At 41.6% G+C, this 18,013-nt stretch overlaps 1 protein-coding gene across 2 annotated transcripts in view; it reads right to left on the bottom strand.

Moving 5' to 3' along the window:
- Positions 1 to 12,432, bottom strand: part of PLGRKT (plasminogen receptor with a C-terminal lysine) — a 44,374-nt gene extending 31,942 nt beyond the window's left edge. The window contains exons 1-3 of one of the 2 annotated variants that reach the window (XM_045563887.1): positions 12,325 to 12,432; positions 11,137 to 11,263; positions 8,860 to 8,946 (exon numbers count right to left, since the gene is read on the bottom strand). In XM_045563887.1, coding sequence (XP_045419843.1) covers positions 8,860 to 8,940 — 81 coding nt within the window. In that variant the 5' untranslated portion in view covers positions 8,941 to 8,946; positions 11,137 to 11,263; positions 12,325 to 12,432. The remainder of the gene's footprint in view (positions 1 to 8,859; positions 8,947 to 11,136; positions 11,264 to 12,324) is intronic. The other variant, XM_045563886.1, reaches the window with a different exon arrangement.
- Positions 12,433 to 18,013: the final 5,581 nt, after the last annotated feature.

Here is an 18,013-nt window from a genome sequence, read left to right as displayed (position 1 = left end):
TAGCTGGTTTGTAGCCTGTGTCCTACGTTAAAGCGTAAGTTCCATGTGGGAGGGACTTTATCACTTTTGTTCACTGCTATCTCTCCCCAACTAAATGTTGCCAGTATACAGCAGGGCCTCCAGAAACATTTAGCAAATGAAAGAATGTTAATTCTAGTAATAAAAGTTTTGCTTACATTACTGACTTGGCTGAGTGTTTACATGGGGCATATGCTGTGTGCTAAAATTTTATACATGGGTCATCTCATCTAATCCTCATAGCAACTCTACGAAGTGCCATGATCCTCATTATTAAATTATATACTCAGATGTGGGAAATGAGACACAGACAGGCTACACAATCTGCCCATGATCACTGATTACTTGGATCTTGTCTAAAAGACATAGGCATCAACTTGAAAAAGCTCCCACTGACTAAAGATGAGACAATTTGAGCATCAAAAAGAACTGATTAAAACATTAAAACACATCAAAAGTTTATAGTCATACAAACAAACAAAAAATTATTTGGTTACTTTTAGAGATTGCTAGGGTATCAATTCACTATTCTGAAAATTGTTAAATAAAAGGAAAGAATCAAGCATTTATTTTGTATTTCTTGTACAAACTGTACCTCAGGATAAGCAAGTAGTTAGTAAGAGAAAGTTCTTAATAAATTTCCAGCTAATAAATGCAGAAGGAGTGAAAGGATCTTTTTCTAAAATCACCATTTTTTTCAAGCCCTAATGAAGTCACAGATCTAAGCAATGATCATGAATGGATAGCAAAGCCAGTAGATAACAGGTTGATGGGGAACTTTATAATGGATAAATCAGGTTGACATGAGTAAAAGTAAGACCACCAGACCTTATGTGCCTTGTGATGTGATGTGATAGAAAGTATATAGTACCACCTATAAAGCATGCTTGCTAAAAGAACTGAACCTGAGTCTAATCAAACCCCCTAGATTTACCAGTTTATAGGAAGAATGAAGGATAGAAGAAAATATTCAAAAATACCATGTGGAAGCAATCAGCCAAATCCAAACTATGGGACATTCCACAGAACAGATTACCTGGTTTCTTCAGCAAATAAGTAGCATGACAAGTAAAAAGGAAGGGATATCGTCACAAATTAAGAAAGACCTAGAAGTCATAATAACCAAGGATAGTGTTAAAACTTTGCTTGGATCCTCGTTTCAAACACAACTGTAAAAAGACATTTATGAGGCAATTGAGATGAAGTTTTATATGACAGAAAGAAATTATTGCCAAGTTAGTTAAATATGGTTACATCCATATCTATTAGAGATTCATACTGAAATATTTACAAGTAATACAGTTACAGATTCCAGGGATTAAGGCATGGATAACTTTAAGGGGCCAATAATCTGCCTCTCATACATACATGCACACACACACACACACACACACACACACACACAATCTGGTTATTTGCAGCATATCTCACTCTTTTCCCAGCAAACTAGACAGGAAGTTTTTTGAATATACAGCTCATGCCTTACCCATTTCTGAATCCTGCTTAGCATGTAGCGCACTATTTTATACATATTAAATAAGTGTATTTTGGGGTTTATAGCTATGCCTCATTTTCTTAACACAAAACTCTTAACAACAGATATACAGGCCAAAGTCTGGTTCTCAAGTATTTTTTTTAAATCTTCAATTTTTTGTATAAATATAATAAACAATAAACAAACATTTGTTCACTACCGAATTAATCTTTATATTGACCATACTGCTTTGCCTATGTAAAACTGTAGCATAACATGGACCTATAGAATCTGTTCTTGTTTCATTCTCTCTGCTTTCACTTCCAGTTTCTATCCTATTGTACATCAGAATGGTTTTCCAGCCACTCAGGTGATATAAAATTAGTTCAGGTGCGCCATCTACTGGCATTTTAAGAAAGTATTCATCTTTACATGAGTGATATTTAATATACCGAGTGTAACCATCCATCCACCATTATCAGTAATACAATCTAGAAAAGGCAGTGGGAAATTAAAGTTTGCTGATGGTCTGAAAAATATCATTATAACTAGTAGTGTGAATCCCTGCCATCACAATTTGAACCAAAGTTGTTAATAAAAAAAGAAAGCTTTTTGATTCGAGGCCTTTTGTAAATTTTATTAACTAGACTCCAGTGACTGATTTAATTTCATTTCATGATTAAATTACTATTAATTGAAAACTTCTGTGTTTTCCATCACCAATATTTTTATATTAAATCATTGTCAGTCACCAATTATGATTATCTAGCTTCACAGACAAAGAGGGAAAGGACAAACTTTCTTAACCCAGGATATTCATTGTAGTCCCTGGAGAACTTAAAATTCATCCCCAGCCATGAAGGGATCCCAGTGGTCTGGGGCAGGATCCAGACATCTAAAAGCCCTGGATGAATCAAATGTTCAGCCAGGATTGAGAGCTTGGCCACTGGTATAAGAGATGTGCTTGAATCACTAATTTTGGTCTTTTTCCCCCAAAGAAAAAAACAATAATAAGGAATTATTGTCAGGTAAAGTGGCTCATACCTGTAATCCCAGCACTTTGGGAGGCCAAGGCAGGAGGATCACTTGAGGAATTCAAGACCAGATTGGGCAACATAATTCAAAAAAAATTTTTTTTTAATTAGCCAGGTGTGGTGGCATGCACCTATAGTCCCAGCTACTCAGGAGGCTAAGGGGGGAGGATTGTATGAGCCTAGGAGTTTGAGGCTGCAGTGAGCTATGATGCTGCTGCTGCTGCACTTTAGCCCACGCAACAGAGCAAGACTGTGTCTCAAAATTTTAAAAAAGGATTATTGAATTGTGATTTAGCTTTTACTATCAAAAAATATAGAAAAAAAGTCACTGGGATAAGTATTTCCATTGTTAAACTTTTCTCTAATAAACGTTTTGCTTTATTTCTTCTGTTTACCCTTTCCTCTGAGGTACTATTGAATAGGAAAATTGTCAGAAGACTAAATGACAGGCTAAAGATATCGTTTAGACATGGAATTTCAATTTGGATTTCTTTAAACTTCACCTCTGAAGACCTTTCAAGGGCATGCCATCTCCCACCTCAGCAGCCCACTCCATCCCATGTGCAGGGTCCTTCTCAGTCCTAGGCACTTCTGGGACATGAGGTCAATTCCAGCCCAGCCTTAGCTGTTTGGGTTCACTTAAAATGTAGGGAGAAACCCACAGGTAGCTTGTGACAACATAATACTTAAGTTTAGTGGTGGGTTCATGGTGTTCACTTTATTATGCTTCATAACTTATATTTGTTATAAATATATTCTGTATGTATCAAATATTTCACACTCTGAACAAAGAACAGCTCTAAACCCTAAGGATGATGTTGAAAGTTTAATTCCTTTAAACAGGAAACATTCCAGGACCAACTCAATCTTCCAAAACTGCTATAGATGAGAATGTTTCTCCCTAAGATGCTCCAGTTGGGATCAGAACTCAAGTTGCTCTAGGGTTAGAAGGTTGGTTCAATAGTGTTGATCTGTATTCCCCTAGTCATACTTTCTTGAAATTAAAAGATAAATAATAAAGTATATCTTAATTAACAAGAAGAAATTAGTCATCTTAAGCAACACATGTATTGGGAGAATCAACCCACCGTGGGCCCTGAGTCTTCCTGCACATTCTTGCCGCGTAGCCCAAGGATGCAGGCCTTGACTGCTCTTGGCCTAGACCATTTTCCAGAGTTGTGTTTGCAGCAAGCACCCTTGAAGGATGAAGTAACATCTCCTCTCAAAGCGTAGACTTGCTCACTGCTCACGATAAAAGTGATAGATTCCATAAGCTCAACGTTCCTCAGCTGTATCACAAACCCAGTGCATCTCAACATACAACTAGGCTCACCTATATCCCATCCATGGGACTTGAGTGCATGGAAAACTGTTGCCAACGGTGTGCACGTGCTGCTTGCTGTGCTATGAGTAATAAAGTCTTCTGCCAGCATCCATGAAACAATAACAGGCTAATTTGTTACAGTAGTCCTCCCCTTATCTGTGGTTTTTCTTTCTACCATTTCAGTTACCCATGGCCAACCTTGATCTGAAAATATTAAATGGAAAATTCCAGAAAAAAAAAAAAAACAATTCGTAAGTTTTAAATTGCATGCCATTCCAAGTAGCATGATGAAATCTTGTGCCATCACACCCGGGATGTGAATCAGCCCTTTGTCCAGCATATTCATGCTGTCAGTGCTCCCTGACCATTAGTCACTTAGTAGCCATCTCAGTTATCAGATCAGCTGTCACAGCATCACAGTGCTTGTGTTCCAGTCACCCTTAGTGTACTTAACCATGGCCCAGAAGTGCAAAGGGAGTGATGCCAACAATTCAGACATGCCAAAGAGAAGCCATAAAGTAATTCCTTTAAGTGAAAAGTTTCAAGCTCTTGACTTACTAATGGAAGGGGAAAAAAGCATATGCAGAGGTTGCTAAGATCTCTGGTACAACAAGACATTTTGAGAGAGAGTAAAAGAGAGACCACATTCACGTAACTTTTATTATACTATATTGTTATAATTATTCTATTCTGTTATTAGTTATTGTTAATCTCTTACTATAGCTAATTTATAAATTAAACTTAATTAAAGTTAAATGTCATAGGTATGCATGTATAGGGAAAAACACAGTATATCTGCGGTTCAGTACTACCCGTGATTTCAGGCATCCGCTGGGGGTCTTGGACCGTATCCCCTACAGATGAGGGGGACTACTACAGCTTACAAGTAGGATAACATCCCAGATGCTTCACAGGACCTTATAGTTTCAGTGAGAAGGATGAGATGCTGACAGAGAGATATGACTTTCCAGGGGAGAAAGGACAAGGGCCCTCGCTGGTTGGGTTAGAGGATATGAAAAGACTCCCTGAGATCTGGTAGCAAATGCTCTCACCTAGGTGGTACTGATGGTGGGAGAGTAGAATAAGAGATCCTCATTCTACTGTGTATTAAATGAGGTTGAGCAACAAAAGACAGGGTTGAAACAAGCTGTCCAAATGGTGCTTTGGCTGTGGCATGCTCCCCTCTGGGGTGGGAGAAGGGAAGGATGTTATCATAATGGTGGGGCAGAAAGCCCCACACTCCAGCCAAAACACAAGGCAGTGTGGCTATGGCTGCTCAGTCAAAGGGTCCCCAGAGCTGAAACTCATGGTGTCAGCATTGAGGATAGAGAACTTTGGGAAGACTAAAAGCATTAGAAATGTGTTTGTTGAGCCCAGTGGCAGGGGAAGGTAAATACAAAGCCTTGCTTATAGACACTGAGCTGCTCTCTCCCTCCACACCCCGTCCCTTCCTCTACCTCTCCCCCAACTTCAGCTGCTTTAGGGAAGAAAGCTGAGTATGCTGGGGAACTTCAGGGAAGGGAAGGGAAGGACTCCAGCGTTTATTGCTCTGTTGGATGTAGGAGTCAGAGTCTGCTTGGTCCCATGGAAGGAAACTGTACTAAGCACGGGGGTGGCCCAAAGTGCCAAGGACTGCAGGGCAGCACTGTGGCACCAATGAAGGCTAAAAGAACAATGCCCCTGAATGGCAGTGCTCTCCAGAGCCTGGGGTACACAGGGGAGGAAGCAGCACCGAAAGGATAAAAAGCCCTCCCTGCTCTTTTGTACTCCCGATTGATCTCCCCCAGCTGGAAGACAGCATAATCTGAAATTATTATAACCTCTTAAGTACCCAGGTTAAACTCTTTGGTTTGTGTTCTGATTGGGGGGGGGGGGGGAAGCACCTGAATTCAACTGGTAGCGTTTGAGCAAAGTTCACAGTGAAGACGGGAAATTAAAGGGACCTTGAGCCAATTCAAGATACTGTGATATGTGTCCACACTCCCCCTGTCCCCACATATAAATGTATGATGAAATGCTTGCATTGTAAAACTCAGTGACCCTCCCATTCAGGGATTTCCAGACCCCTTCCAGGTGGTCTAACAGAAACAATATAAAGTCCTAGAGAGAAAAGGGGAAAATCAGTCAACCTCCAGAGAAGCCATTGCCTGATACAGCAGTGCCACCTGTCAGAAACAGGTACCAAATACACCCTGTATTAGTTTGCTAGGGCTGCCATGACAAAGGACCACAAACTGGATAGCTTAAGCAACAGAAATTTATTGTCTCAGCTCTGGAGGCTAGAAATCTGAAATCAGAGCAGCTAGAAATCTGAAATCAGAGCTCCTTGCTAAGGCAGTGAGGGAAGCATCTGCTCCAGGCCTTTTCCTTAGCTTGTGGACAGCCGTCTTCATAGCCACATTGCATTCTCCTGGTATGCATGCCTGTGTCCAAATCTCCTCTTTTTATAAGGCCACCAGTCATTGAATCGGGGCCCACTCTCATGACCTCATTTTAACTTGGTTACTTCTGGAAAGACCCTGTCTCCAAATAAGGTCACATTCCAAGCTCCCAGGGGTTAGGAGTTCAACATATGAATTTTGGGAGGATACAATTCAACCCATATCACACCCTTTTCAAAAAGGTAGCCAGTTATTGGCCTGTTGCTGAGCTCTGTTAAAAATGAAAACCTGACCCTTGGAGGCCTTGTGACTCTCAGGCCTGACATCCCCATTTGGGGGTGGGCCAACTAGGACATGGCAGCTACAAGGAAAGGGCATATTTGCTGGTTAAATGAAAATAAATTGTTGGAGGCTATGGCTGGCCTGGCTCTAGTTTTGTCTCAGTTTTGCACAAAGGAATAGTAGCTACCCCTTTGGGGAAAACTTCACCTCACTCTTGCCACCCGAAACAAAGCTTACTGACTCAATGGGGCCCTGGATTCACACAGATTCTCCTAAATGCCTGGGCCTGGTTTACCTTTGATTCAGCTAAGCTGAAAACTGAGGGAGCTGATAGTGCTACTGCTGCTGTTTGACCTCAGCACCAGCTATAGAAAGCCTGGCCGCTGGGGTCAGTGGGCAGAACTCAAAGCTGTCTCAGAGCTCTGGTCAATCAGGCTGAGGGGCAGGTTCTTGGGAGAAGCAATCCACAATAGACTCTGAATATTCTCACATTCTTGATGGCTAGATCAAGAATGCAAGGCCCTGACTGCTCTTTACTCAGGTCATTTCTCGGGGTGTGTTTCAGTGAACAATTTTGAAGAATGAGGCAAAGTAGCTCCTTCCTCTCTCCTCCTGCTGCTGCCCACCCCCCAGCTCATGGGTCACTGTGAAAGCAATAGATCCCTAAGCTCAATATTCCTCAAATGTGACACAATCCATGGAGTGCACAGCACCCATTTCAGCCCATGCCCATCTTTGTCATCTTCAGGAGTCCTGGGGGACACGGAGAATTGGCACCAACCGACATCATGCTCATGCTGCTTACTGCGCTGTGAGTACTGAAGTCCTGTACCTCTGACATAGGCATCTTCTGTCTTCTGTAATAGGCTAACTTGTTATCTTGCAAGCAGGGTAAAACGCCAGACCTTTCACAGACCCTGACTTCATGCGGACTGACATAAGGGTAAAAGCCCTATAGTTTCCAAAGGTCTTTGACAACGACACATCTGACATATCTGGCTTATCCATATACCTAATATTTAGTCTCCCCTAAGTCACTTTGCTGTGTTACAATAATTCAATTGCGCATTCTTCCAATTGTTTTATTCCCCAAAAAGGAATATTTATTCTGCACAAGACACTCTTGTCAGTCTATAATTGCTATTAATAGCAATAATAACAACAACAGCAACAACCAATGCTTGCTGAGTGAGAGGCATTTTTCTAAAGACTTGAGGCATTGTTCTATATACTACATATCATCTTTACTCCTTAAAACATCCCTCTGAGGGGGATATTATTACCCTTATTGTATAGATCAGGATACTGAGGCACAAGTCATACAGTTGGTTGGGGCTGGAACTGGGACTCAAACCCAGGCCATCTGGCTTTAGTACTCACTTTTAACCACTGTCTACACTGCCTCACAGTGGAAGCTTCTACTCTCAGGGCTATAATGGACCACAGAGGCCTAGAGATCTTTGTCTGAAATCTTAAAAAAATAATTCAAACTTTTAACACTTCATTTTGACTTACAACATTTTAAAATGCTTTTTGACAACCTACAGTAGACAATTAGACAACCTTTAATGGTGCCTTGATCCATTCTATCCAGTCATTGTATAAATCCAGTGTCAAGTTTTCACACTCTGTATTATTTTCCTCTTGGTGCTATAACATATTATCATGAACTGACTGGCTTAAAACAACACATATCTATTATCTTACAGTTCTGAGGTGAGAAGTTTCAAATGGGCTGGCAGGACTGCATCTCTCTGGAAGCTCTAGAGAAGAATCTCTTTCCTTGCCTTTTCTACCTTCTAGAGGCTTTCTGAATTCCTTGACTCATGACTCATACTCCATCTTCAAAACCAGCAGTGTAGCAATTTCAAATCTCTCTCTCTTTCACTCTCACTTTTACTTTCCTGCTTCCCACTTTCCCTTATAAGAACACTTGTGATTGCAATGGACCCATCTGGATAATCCAGGAGAGTCTCATCATTTCAAACTTCTTAAATAATCTCATTGAAAAGTCCCTTTTGCCATATCCACAGGTCCTGGGGATTAGGATGTGGATGTCTTTGGTGACCATTATTCAGTCTACCATACACTCCAAGCAGTTATCTCTTCCTGCACTATGGAAATTTTTACATGACTATCTGGATTGAAGATTTAAACAAGCTTATTCACCAGATAATTAGTAATCCATTTCATCTGTTTTAAGGATGGAGACCCCCCCCACCCCCCCCACCCTCGCCCCAAGAGCATTTTATTTTTTGGAGTCAAAGAAAACACACTGCTGGAACACATGTGGTAGAAATTTTAACCATTGTAACAATGTAATAGCTTAATTATTTTAAAACGTACCTGAAGTCGAGCATTCATAACCGCGAACTCTTGTTGATTTTTCATGTTTTCCTTCATAGACTTTGAAAATATAAACCCCATCTTGACCTAAAGTGTAAAAAAGCAAGGAGACTTAATATACTATGTGCATCTTTGTATACTCTGCTTTGGGCTACCATGAGCTTATGACAAAGTAAAAAAAAGATAAAATTTCTGACCTAGGAAAATAGTGTGGATTCTAGTCCTGGCTTCTAACTACCTGCTTGACCTTGGCCATACTTAACCAGCCTAGCCATCATTTACTCATCTAAGACCAGCTGATTGAACTAGATGATTTCCAAAATCTTTCCCTGCTCTATGTTTTCTGATCTTTCTTCCCACCATAAATTTTAAAGAACTAAATACTTGAAAAAAAAAAAAAAACCCAACAACTGTCTTTTTCTGGTGAGGGACAGAGGGAATACCGTATATTCTCTTACTTTCTGTATGATTGGACAAAAGAACTTTTGCATGTGAGGACGGGTGATTCAGAAGATGCCTTGTGCATCTTGAGAACTGATTTCTGTGTTCCTTGCATTTGTGTTTTAAGCAGATTTAAGTTGTCTCCTGGTCCACACATTGATATTCTTCCTGCAATCTCCTCACAATCCCTGACCCCTTTTACATGCCCCTTATTTCCATCCACCTACTGCTGCCATTCCTCAGCCATCCTCCTCCAGCTTCACCTTTATTCTCTCCAAGCTAGTATGTACTGAAGTTCTCAAAAGGGGAAAAACATAGAATCACATGTCCTGGGAAATGCACTTTTTAAATGAATACACAAGATTGTCTATCTTGTTTATTTTACATAAGAAATTCTTAAGTAGGCTGTCAACTTTGGGTGGGCCTGAACTCCAGTTTTTGTTCTTAATCCAATTGGGGAGGTACAGAAGACCTTCACTGAGTTGTTGATTGCACTTTGAGAAGACTGCAAAACTCAGGGGAAAGTTATAACTTCTCTACCCTCCTCAACAATGTTGCCAACATCTTTTCTCTTTAGTAGGCTGTTGAGTAGGATTGTGGAACCTCAGGGTCAGAGAGGACAGTGTTAATGCTTTACAGCCAGGATTCATAAGTATTCTATGGGAAGCCCAACCAGGCCTCCTATTTTCCATGTCCTCATCAGAAAATCCTGGGTTCTGTATAACTGAGGAGAAGATGGCGGGGGTAGGAGGGGTATTTCAGGTCAAGTGGGATGGGTTAGCCCTGCTAATGGGACCCTGGTGAGTGGGAGCTCCAAGCCAGACTTCAGTGACTTCCTTGAACTCTGGCCAAGGATATACCCTGGAGTTACAGGTGCTCTGAGCCAGAGTCAGCTTCAAAGCTGGGCACAGGAGGCCAAACCACTTACTGGGGAGAAGAGGTACAGCCCTAAACAGGCCTGGGAGGTCTTGAGGTTTCCTTTCCCCTTTGCCACTATCCAACTCCAGCACCCTGTGACAGGAGTTAGAGGGCACCTGCTGAGAGTGAGCAGATCTAGCAGTTCTTTCCTTTCTCCAAACTTTGACAGCCCCCATGTGAATGGTCTCTAATAGCAGACCAGAACTTGCCTGAAAGCAGGAGCAATATATTATCCATTTTGATAGTCTCCATGGTGTCTACTTCCCATAAATGTTCGCACAAAGCATGAGTCATACAAGAAAAACTGTGGCTCAGGCCATTTGCCATTCCTTATTTTTCTTCTGCACATAGGAGGAGATGATTGAATTTTTACATCTGCTGCAAACATTTATAAAGAAAACAACTGTCCTCTAGAACCATTTCTCCATGCACCTACTCCATATGTCACAGAGCTGCGTCGCTTAGAGTGCTCCTGTTTGTAAGGCAGTGGATCTCCCCTAAAGAAAGGTATAGTCTCGTCCAGGTGCGGTGGCTCATGCCTGTAATCCTAGCACTCTGGGAGTCCGAGGCAGGAGGCTCGTTAGAGGTCAGGAGTTCGAGACCAGCCTGAGCAAGAGTGAGACCCTGTCTCTACTAAAAAATGGAAAGAAATTAACCGGACAACTAAAAATATATAGAAAAAGTTAGCCGGGCATGGTGGCACATGCCTGTAGTCCCAGCTACTCGGGGGGCTGAGGCAGGAGGATTGTTTGAGCCCAGGAGTTTGAGGTTGCTGTGAGCTAGGCTGACGCTACAGCACTCTAGCCTGGGCAACAGAGTGAGACTCTGTCTTAAAAAAAAAAAAAAGAGACAGAGGTAAAGTCTCATGCAAATAACTGGAGAAGAAAAACTATCTGGGAAGTTAGGATTTAGACTTACCTCTTTCTGGGCCTTGCTCTCTTGGGGTCTGGACTTGTAGTTTGGATGTGTCACAGGACACTCCTAGAAGGATAGGTCAAAGGTAGAAAACAAACAGGAAATAGAGCTGCCCTCTGGGAAACCACACCTGAAAATAAACACACCTCACCCTGTCAACTTCACCCTGGAGTTCAGTACTTTCAACCTCCTCTCCTTTCCCATCCCTTACAAAGCCATTTTCCAAAGTCTGGGAGTATCCCTTAGGGTGTCTAGAATACTCTAGACTTTTTCTCTCCCACTCACAAAATATATACCAGAAAATAAGCAAGAGTGACCTTGCAATAGGGAAAACTTTGACTTCACTCATTTGCATAAGTCTTTGAAAAGTTCTAATGCTTTATCTTGGATAAAAAATTTCTTGCTACTTAATACAACTTAAGACACAGTGTTTCTCAAAGGGCTGAGAATGCTGATTTGAATCCCTTCTGCCTTCATTTTTCCTTTAATTACTCCTGAGACTTTGTAAGGGGTCTTTCATGCTCCAGCCCTACCTGCGCTGTGCTACTGATTACTATGCGAAGGTGTATTTCTGGGGAGGAGAGTGGGGACTGCAAGGTCCAAGCAGACTTTCTCTGGTCATCTGTGAGAACACGGATTTGATTTTACTTTTTTTAAAAAAAAGATAATTCCCTGAATCTGTCATCCACATTTCTGTGTTCACTTATTTCCTGATCAAATGACACATTACTTAAACTTATGACTCGTCGTATAATCACAATCATTTTCAACAAACATTTGGGTTCCATTCACACTAGGTCACTTTCCCCTGCAAATACCAGGGCACAGCCCAAGCTTCCTGGCGATTTTCTGTAATTACCTCCACCCTCGCTCCTTGGAGCCAATTACTGCAATTTAGGTATTCCCCCCCCCGCCCCGCAAAGGGTATGCGGATTTCTGGTGATATTTTCCCCAACTCTGTTATAACGATACGGAGAGGTCACGAGCCCATGCGACGAGAACGGACTCTAAAGAAACGAGGTTGGCAATACCTATCAGACCCACGGGGCAGTAGGTAGCACAGCCAGGGGCGGGCGCTCACGTGGGGAGGGCGCCCCGCGCGGCCTGGCACGCGGGGCCCGGGAGTCGCGCCCACTGCCGCAGCCGCGCGGACTCTTCCCACCCACCCGCCTGAGGCCGGCGCTCACTCACGGGCGGTGGGCGCGGCGAAGGCGCAGGCACGCGGGGATCGCCGCACAGGCCTCCAGGCCCCGGTTCCTTCAGACCACGGCAGGGACCGGGCCTTAGCCCCGGAGAGCCTCGGGATTGGCCGACCTTGACAGTAGATTCCGAGCCTCAGCCAATCAGCGCGGCCCTCGGCTTCCTTAAAGGGCCAGCACTCCCGACAGAAGCCTGGCGTGTCCTTCCGGGCCAGGCACTCGGGGACCGGAGGTGGGAGGGGCAGGTCAAAGGGGCAAATTCAAAACCGCTGCTACTCAGCTGTCAGATTTTGAGCAGAAACAGGGGAAGCAGAGTGGAAATCTCAATGAGAGGCCTCAGTATCCTTATCTGTAAAACTGCCACCATTAGAGTGGCAAAAGGTAAGCCAGGAAACGAAAAAGAACAGACTTCACCGAAATTACTAATTCTTCCCTTTCGGACAGAGCCATCTTTCCTTCCTGTTGCTCAGAGAGATGTCCATTTCTTCTCACCCCCACCAGCAGTTTCTACCTTGAGTAAGCCAAGTCTCTCTCCCAGCCTTACTGAGAGCACACTTGAACTGTTGGCACTCTGTCCTTTACTACCAAATAGCTTGGGAGAAAAGCATAAATTTTGCCAGTCTCTGTCCTTGAAGAAGGCCCATGAGGAAGGTGCCTGCTTTAGCCCTGGCTGACTACCACGTCAGTAGAGAAGGCGTCTGACCTCCTCCAGGCTTAGCATGTGAGTGAACAGCGCACTGACCTCCTGGCCTTGTCTTGATGCTGTCAGCAGCAGCCCTCGGTATTCTGGAACTTGGGTCTCACATTCCAGATACTATTGGTTGAATAGCTGGATGGGAAATTGCAACAGCACCCTCTTTTCCAGTTGTGGGAGTGTGTGGTTACTTGGAGCAAAGCCATGTGGAGCTTTGGCACTCTTAAGGGTGGTTAACAACTGAAACAAGAAGTAAGGAATAGCGTTTGAGTGCACAGACTCAATATAAACACACGTGTATTTAATTTCCAGCTCTCTCACTGTCACTCTATGACTTTATCACCTTTACGATAAGACTAAAGCCAACTAATTTATTGATGAGTTGCGAGGACTAAATGAGATTCTTGAAGTACTTAGCACAGTGTCTGGCACATAGTTAGCCTTCAATAGACAGTAGTAATAAACCAGCAACAGTAGGAAGCTGTTACTAACTCTAGGCCTGAAGGGACAGAGGGAAGGGAGCAGTTACTAAAACCAGCAGGAGCTGTAGCTGTGGCTGTAGGAGAGGATACCCAACAGGAGCTATGTTGTTCAGTAGAGGAAAGAAATCAATGCCAACCTTCAGCTGAGCAGGGTGAGACCCTATTATTGTAGCCAATGCTCAGACCTCAGCCCAAAGCAGGGACAAGATAGAGAAGAAAGACCCACCTCTCTGCCCTCCCAGCTCTAATATCTGGCTGGAGGCTTCCATTGGCTGGATCCACCATGAAGCCAGAAGACAAGGGAGCTGGTCAAGTTGATGCAGTCTGTAGAGGTCAGCCTCCTAAGCACAATGCCTAGAAGGAAAAACATAAAATATCCAGTACATCATTTCTACAACCTTGGGTTTATTGTGTTTGGAAGTCCTAGATCAAAAGGAAGAAATTTTTCCACTAGAGGACCTAGCTATGGTTCTATTGAATTGGAAGCTGAAATGCCCCCTGGTCATTTTGGTTTCTCATAGTGATGGAATTGGGATGATTGATCCCAAAGGGGATATTGGGTTACAGCTACACAATGAGGGCAAGGAGAATTATGAAACCCAGAGATTCACTGGGGACTTCTTAATACTACCATGTGCACTGATAATGATCATTAGATAACTGTAGGAACCCAATAAAGTCAGAACCACTTAAGTTTCAGATCATGCAGAAATTAAAATGTTGTAGCACCATACCAGGTAAAAAATTCTGATCTACCTGGTGTGGGCAGGGGAAACATAAGTGAATGAACCAGAAGCTATGATTATCAATTTTAGTCTTGCAACAAGCTATAGAGGCAGGACTATAGTAGTTCTGCACTTAAAATGTCAATTGATTATTTTTTCCCTGCCCATCTTTGCCTGTTACCTTGCATGAAGAGTATTGGTGAAAATAAATATTAGGATTTAGTTTCTAGGTGAGAGTATACCTGAATTGAGATCACCTGAAGGCAATATGGTGGCTGATGGGGCTTGTTAAAGAAAACCAGAGTTGGACAATAGTTAAAGTAGTAAAATTGAATTCTATTCAGGAATTATTGGGAATAATAGGGGAAAAGAGACTTAAGTATAGAACTGGACTCAATTCCAAATACAGCAAGGATAAGTGAGGATTTATAGCCAAGGAGCAGGTTGAGGGGGTTGGAATGCAGTGAGGGGAGGTCAGTGGATAGAAAATTACTAAGAGGAGATAGCAAGAGTAGGGGGAATTCTTGCTAAACTGACCTAATAGGGTTCTTGTTGAAGGCAGGCAAGAATGATCAGACATCACCTGGAGGATGGTGGGGGATGAGGAATTTTATCATATGTTGAAGATGATCAAATAGGCAGGGTGGGGTGATTCTCTCTAAACTGACTTAGCAGGATTCTTCCTAAAACTAATTCTGCAAAGACGGACACTGATGCCCAAGGTCAAGCCCTAGTCAAGGAGAGGGCTTAGAGGAGCTGGACTAAACTTTGGTCAAGGAGAACATCTTTTCTGGGCATGGTGGCTCACACTTGTAATCCCAGCACTTTGGAAGGCCGAGGCAGGAGGATCACTTGAGGCCTGCAATTTGAAACCAGCCTGGCAACAGAGCAAGACTGTCTCTACAAAATGTCTTGTTTTAAAAAATAAAGGAGAATATTTTGTAAAACTCTATGATTCCCATGTGTAAAGGATGAGCTTCTCAGCATCTGAACAAAGGGCAAGAATAAATGCTGGTGCCAAAACAAGCAGGCTTTTGGGTTTTGTGTTTGCCTTCCCTCATATCCATTCTCCTCCCTTTCCTGCCCTGTTCCCTACACCAGATGCCGACCTCGTTGGAAAGCATCACCTGGGCTCTCCTCAGTTGGTTTCCATTTGCATTTAGACAGTGGAAGACATTCAGGCATATGGAAAGCAAGAGGAAAAAGACATCAGGATGTGTATTCTCCATTCTTTCTCTGTTTTTGGCTGAAGACCTGGTGGTGGGTGTGTTTCAGCATAATTGCACCTTTTGACAAGAGGTCCTTCCTCCATGGCTCCAGCTCACTGAGCTCTGGAAACACTTTCCTCCCTTGCTTTATAGCCTAGAGATGGCACAGACTTCCTGCTGTTGCGGGATTCTGGGTGCTTCAACTGGATGGTTTTCTTAAACTAGTCCACCCCCCTTTAAATAGTGTCTTCATTATATATGAAGTATATCTTTAGTCAAACCAACTGAGTAAAATTCTGATTCCTGATGGATGCACCTTAAACTATATACACGCATTATAAGTGTTCTTGTATATATGCTACTGTTCATAATTTTAAAATATAAGTGAAAAATGTGACCATAAGAATATATGCCCAGGTAATTGAGAAAAATCTTGATATAGATATTGGACACATTTTATGGAATGTGGGGTAAGGAGATTAAAAGAAATTTATTTCAGCATCAAGTGGCATATAACTTTAACTGGTATGTGAATTATTTCCAGTTGTATGAATTTATGAATACATGTGTTCTTAATTTTACACAAATATACAAATATGTGCTTTTTATCATTTTACATTATAGCATACAGATTTTCATGTTACATATTTACCATTTTCAACAGCTAAATGATTTTCAACAAGTATGTATACAATAACTTCCATTGTTGGATATTTCTGATTTTTTGCTATTGCCAATAACATTATGATAACATTCATATATATAGCTTTCTAATATTTGCATTAGAAATGCTTGGTTAAATAGTATAAATATTTTAGAGAAATTAATGTAAAATTCTCAACTCATTGGAAGCTCCCTATCCCAGGACAGTAAAATTGCTCAATATTTTCCTATACCTACATAAAATAGTAGCTTTTCAAAAAGTTTTTGGAAGCTCAAGATGTGCCTAGAGACATTTCCTTTTAACAGAGATGCTTTCACAAGGATGTGAATTTCCCCGTTAATCTGGGAACAAGGTTTAGCCAAGAACTTCAGCCCGTGAAGGACTGCAAGCATGCGGCTGAGCCTAGAAGCTGTTTAATATTAAACCATTCTGGGATGGTGTTCCCCAGTTTCTGAATTTTAATCTTTCACTCCAATCCTGGGGCATGCCTGTGCCCTGGGCACAATCTTCAGCAACAGAGCATTCCTGGAGCTTTGTACAAGACTTCTTTAGACTTTGTCCATTCCTCAACAGTGACACCACATGGCAGTGTAATACAATGGCAGCAGTGGACTCAGATCCTGTTCTCTCCCTACCTAGAGATTTTTTAAATTGAAATACAATTCACATACCACAACATTCACCATCTTAAAGTATACAATTGAGTGGTTTTTATTATATGCAAAAAGTTGTGCAACTATCACCATTATCTAATTCCATAACATTTTTGTCAACAACAAAGAAATGTCATACTCATTAGCAGTCACTTGCTATACTCTCCTCTCCCCCAGCCCCTAGTGACCCTTTCTGTTTTTGTAGATTTTCCTATTTTGGACATTTCATATAAATGGAACCTAATAATGTATGGCCTTTTGTGTCTGGCTTCTTTTACTTAGTATAATGTTTTCAAGGTTCATCCAAGTTGTAGCATGTATCAGTACTTCATTCCTTTTTTATGGCAAAAGCAATATATGTAACCTAAACATTTGTAGCCCCATAATATTCTGAAATTTAAAAAAAATTCCAGTGCATGGATATACAACATTTTGTTCATTCAAAATTGATGGGCATTTGAATTTTTCCCATTTTTTTCTGCTATTATAAATAATGCTGCAAAGTTTTAATGTGAACATATGTTTTCAATTCTTTTAGGTATATATGTAGAAGTGAAATTGCTGGATCATATGGTAATTCTGTGTCTAACTTTTGGGGGCTGAACAAATACACAATGCCACCAGCAAAGAATAAGAATAATAATTTCACTGCACACTTGTGTTGTAGTTAAGAGCATAGATACTGGAAGCAGAATCCCTCAGTTTGAATCCTAGCTGTGCCATCTCCTAGCTGTGTAAGCTTAGACAAGTTACTTCAATTCTGTGCCTCAGTATTCACATATCTAAAATAGAGGCAATAGTAGTACCTTTCTCATAGGATTGTTGCAAGATTTAAATGAGCTAATATATATAAATCAACAAGACAGTGTCGACGTTTTTTAAATGCTATATGTTTTGCTATTACTGCTATTTTAATCTTTATTATAACTATTGCATTTTGTTAATTTGATAGTTTGAAAAAGTGATGATATAGTTTATTGAGGTTTGTCTTTGCAACAAAGTAATTGAAGATGACAAAAATGTAAGGGGGCAGTAATGTGAAGGGAAGCTTTTTTGAGCAGGGAGCAATTATCCTTCAGAGTGTAACCTGAATAAAAGTGAGGCTTCACATGGTTGAGTCCAAGCATGTAATAGCATTCTAAGAAAACAAACTGACTGCTGAAGCAGTGAAGAATAATGAGAGTCTTCACATTAAGCTTTCTTAAGGAGTCTCTGCAAAGGCTCTGTACGCAGCGTATCAAACAGGAAACTCCTA

This window comes from Lemur catta, chromosome 10 (genome assembly GCF_020740605.2).
Source record: "Lemur catta isolate mLemCat1 chromosome 10, mLemCat1.pri, whole genome shotgun sequence".
NCBI lineage: Eukaryota > Metazoa > Chordata > Mammalia > Primates > Lemuridae > Lemur > Lemur catta.
The sequence above is the reverse complement of the archived record's forward strand: the minus strand, read 5'-3'. Positions and strand labels throughout refer to the sequence as shown.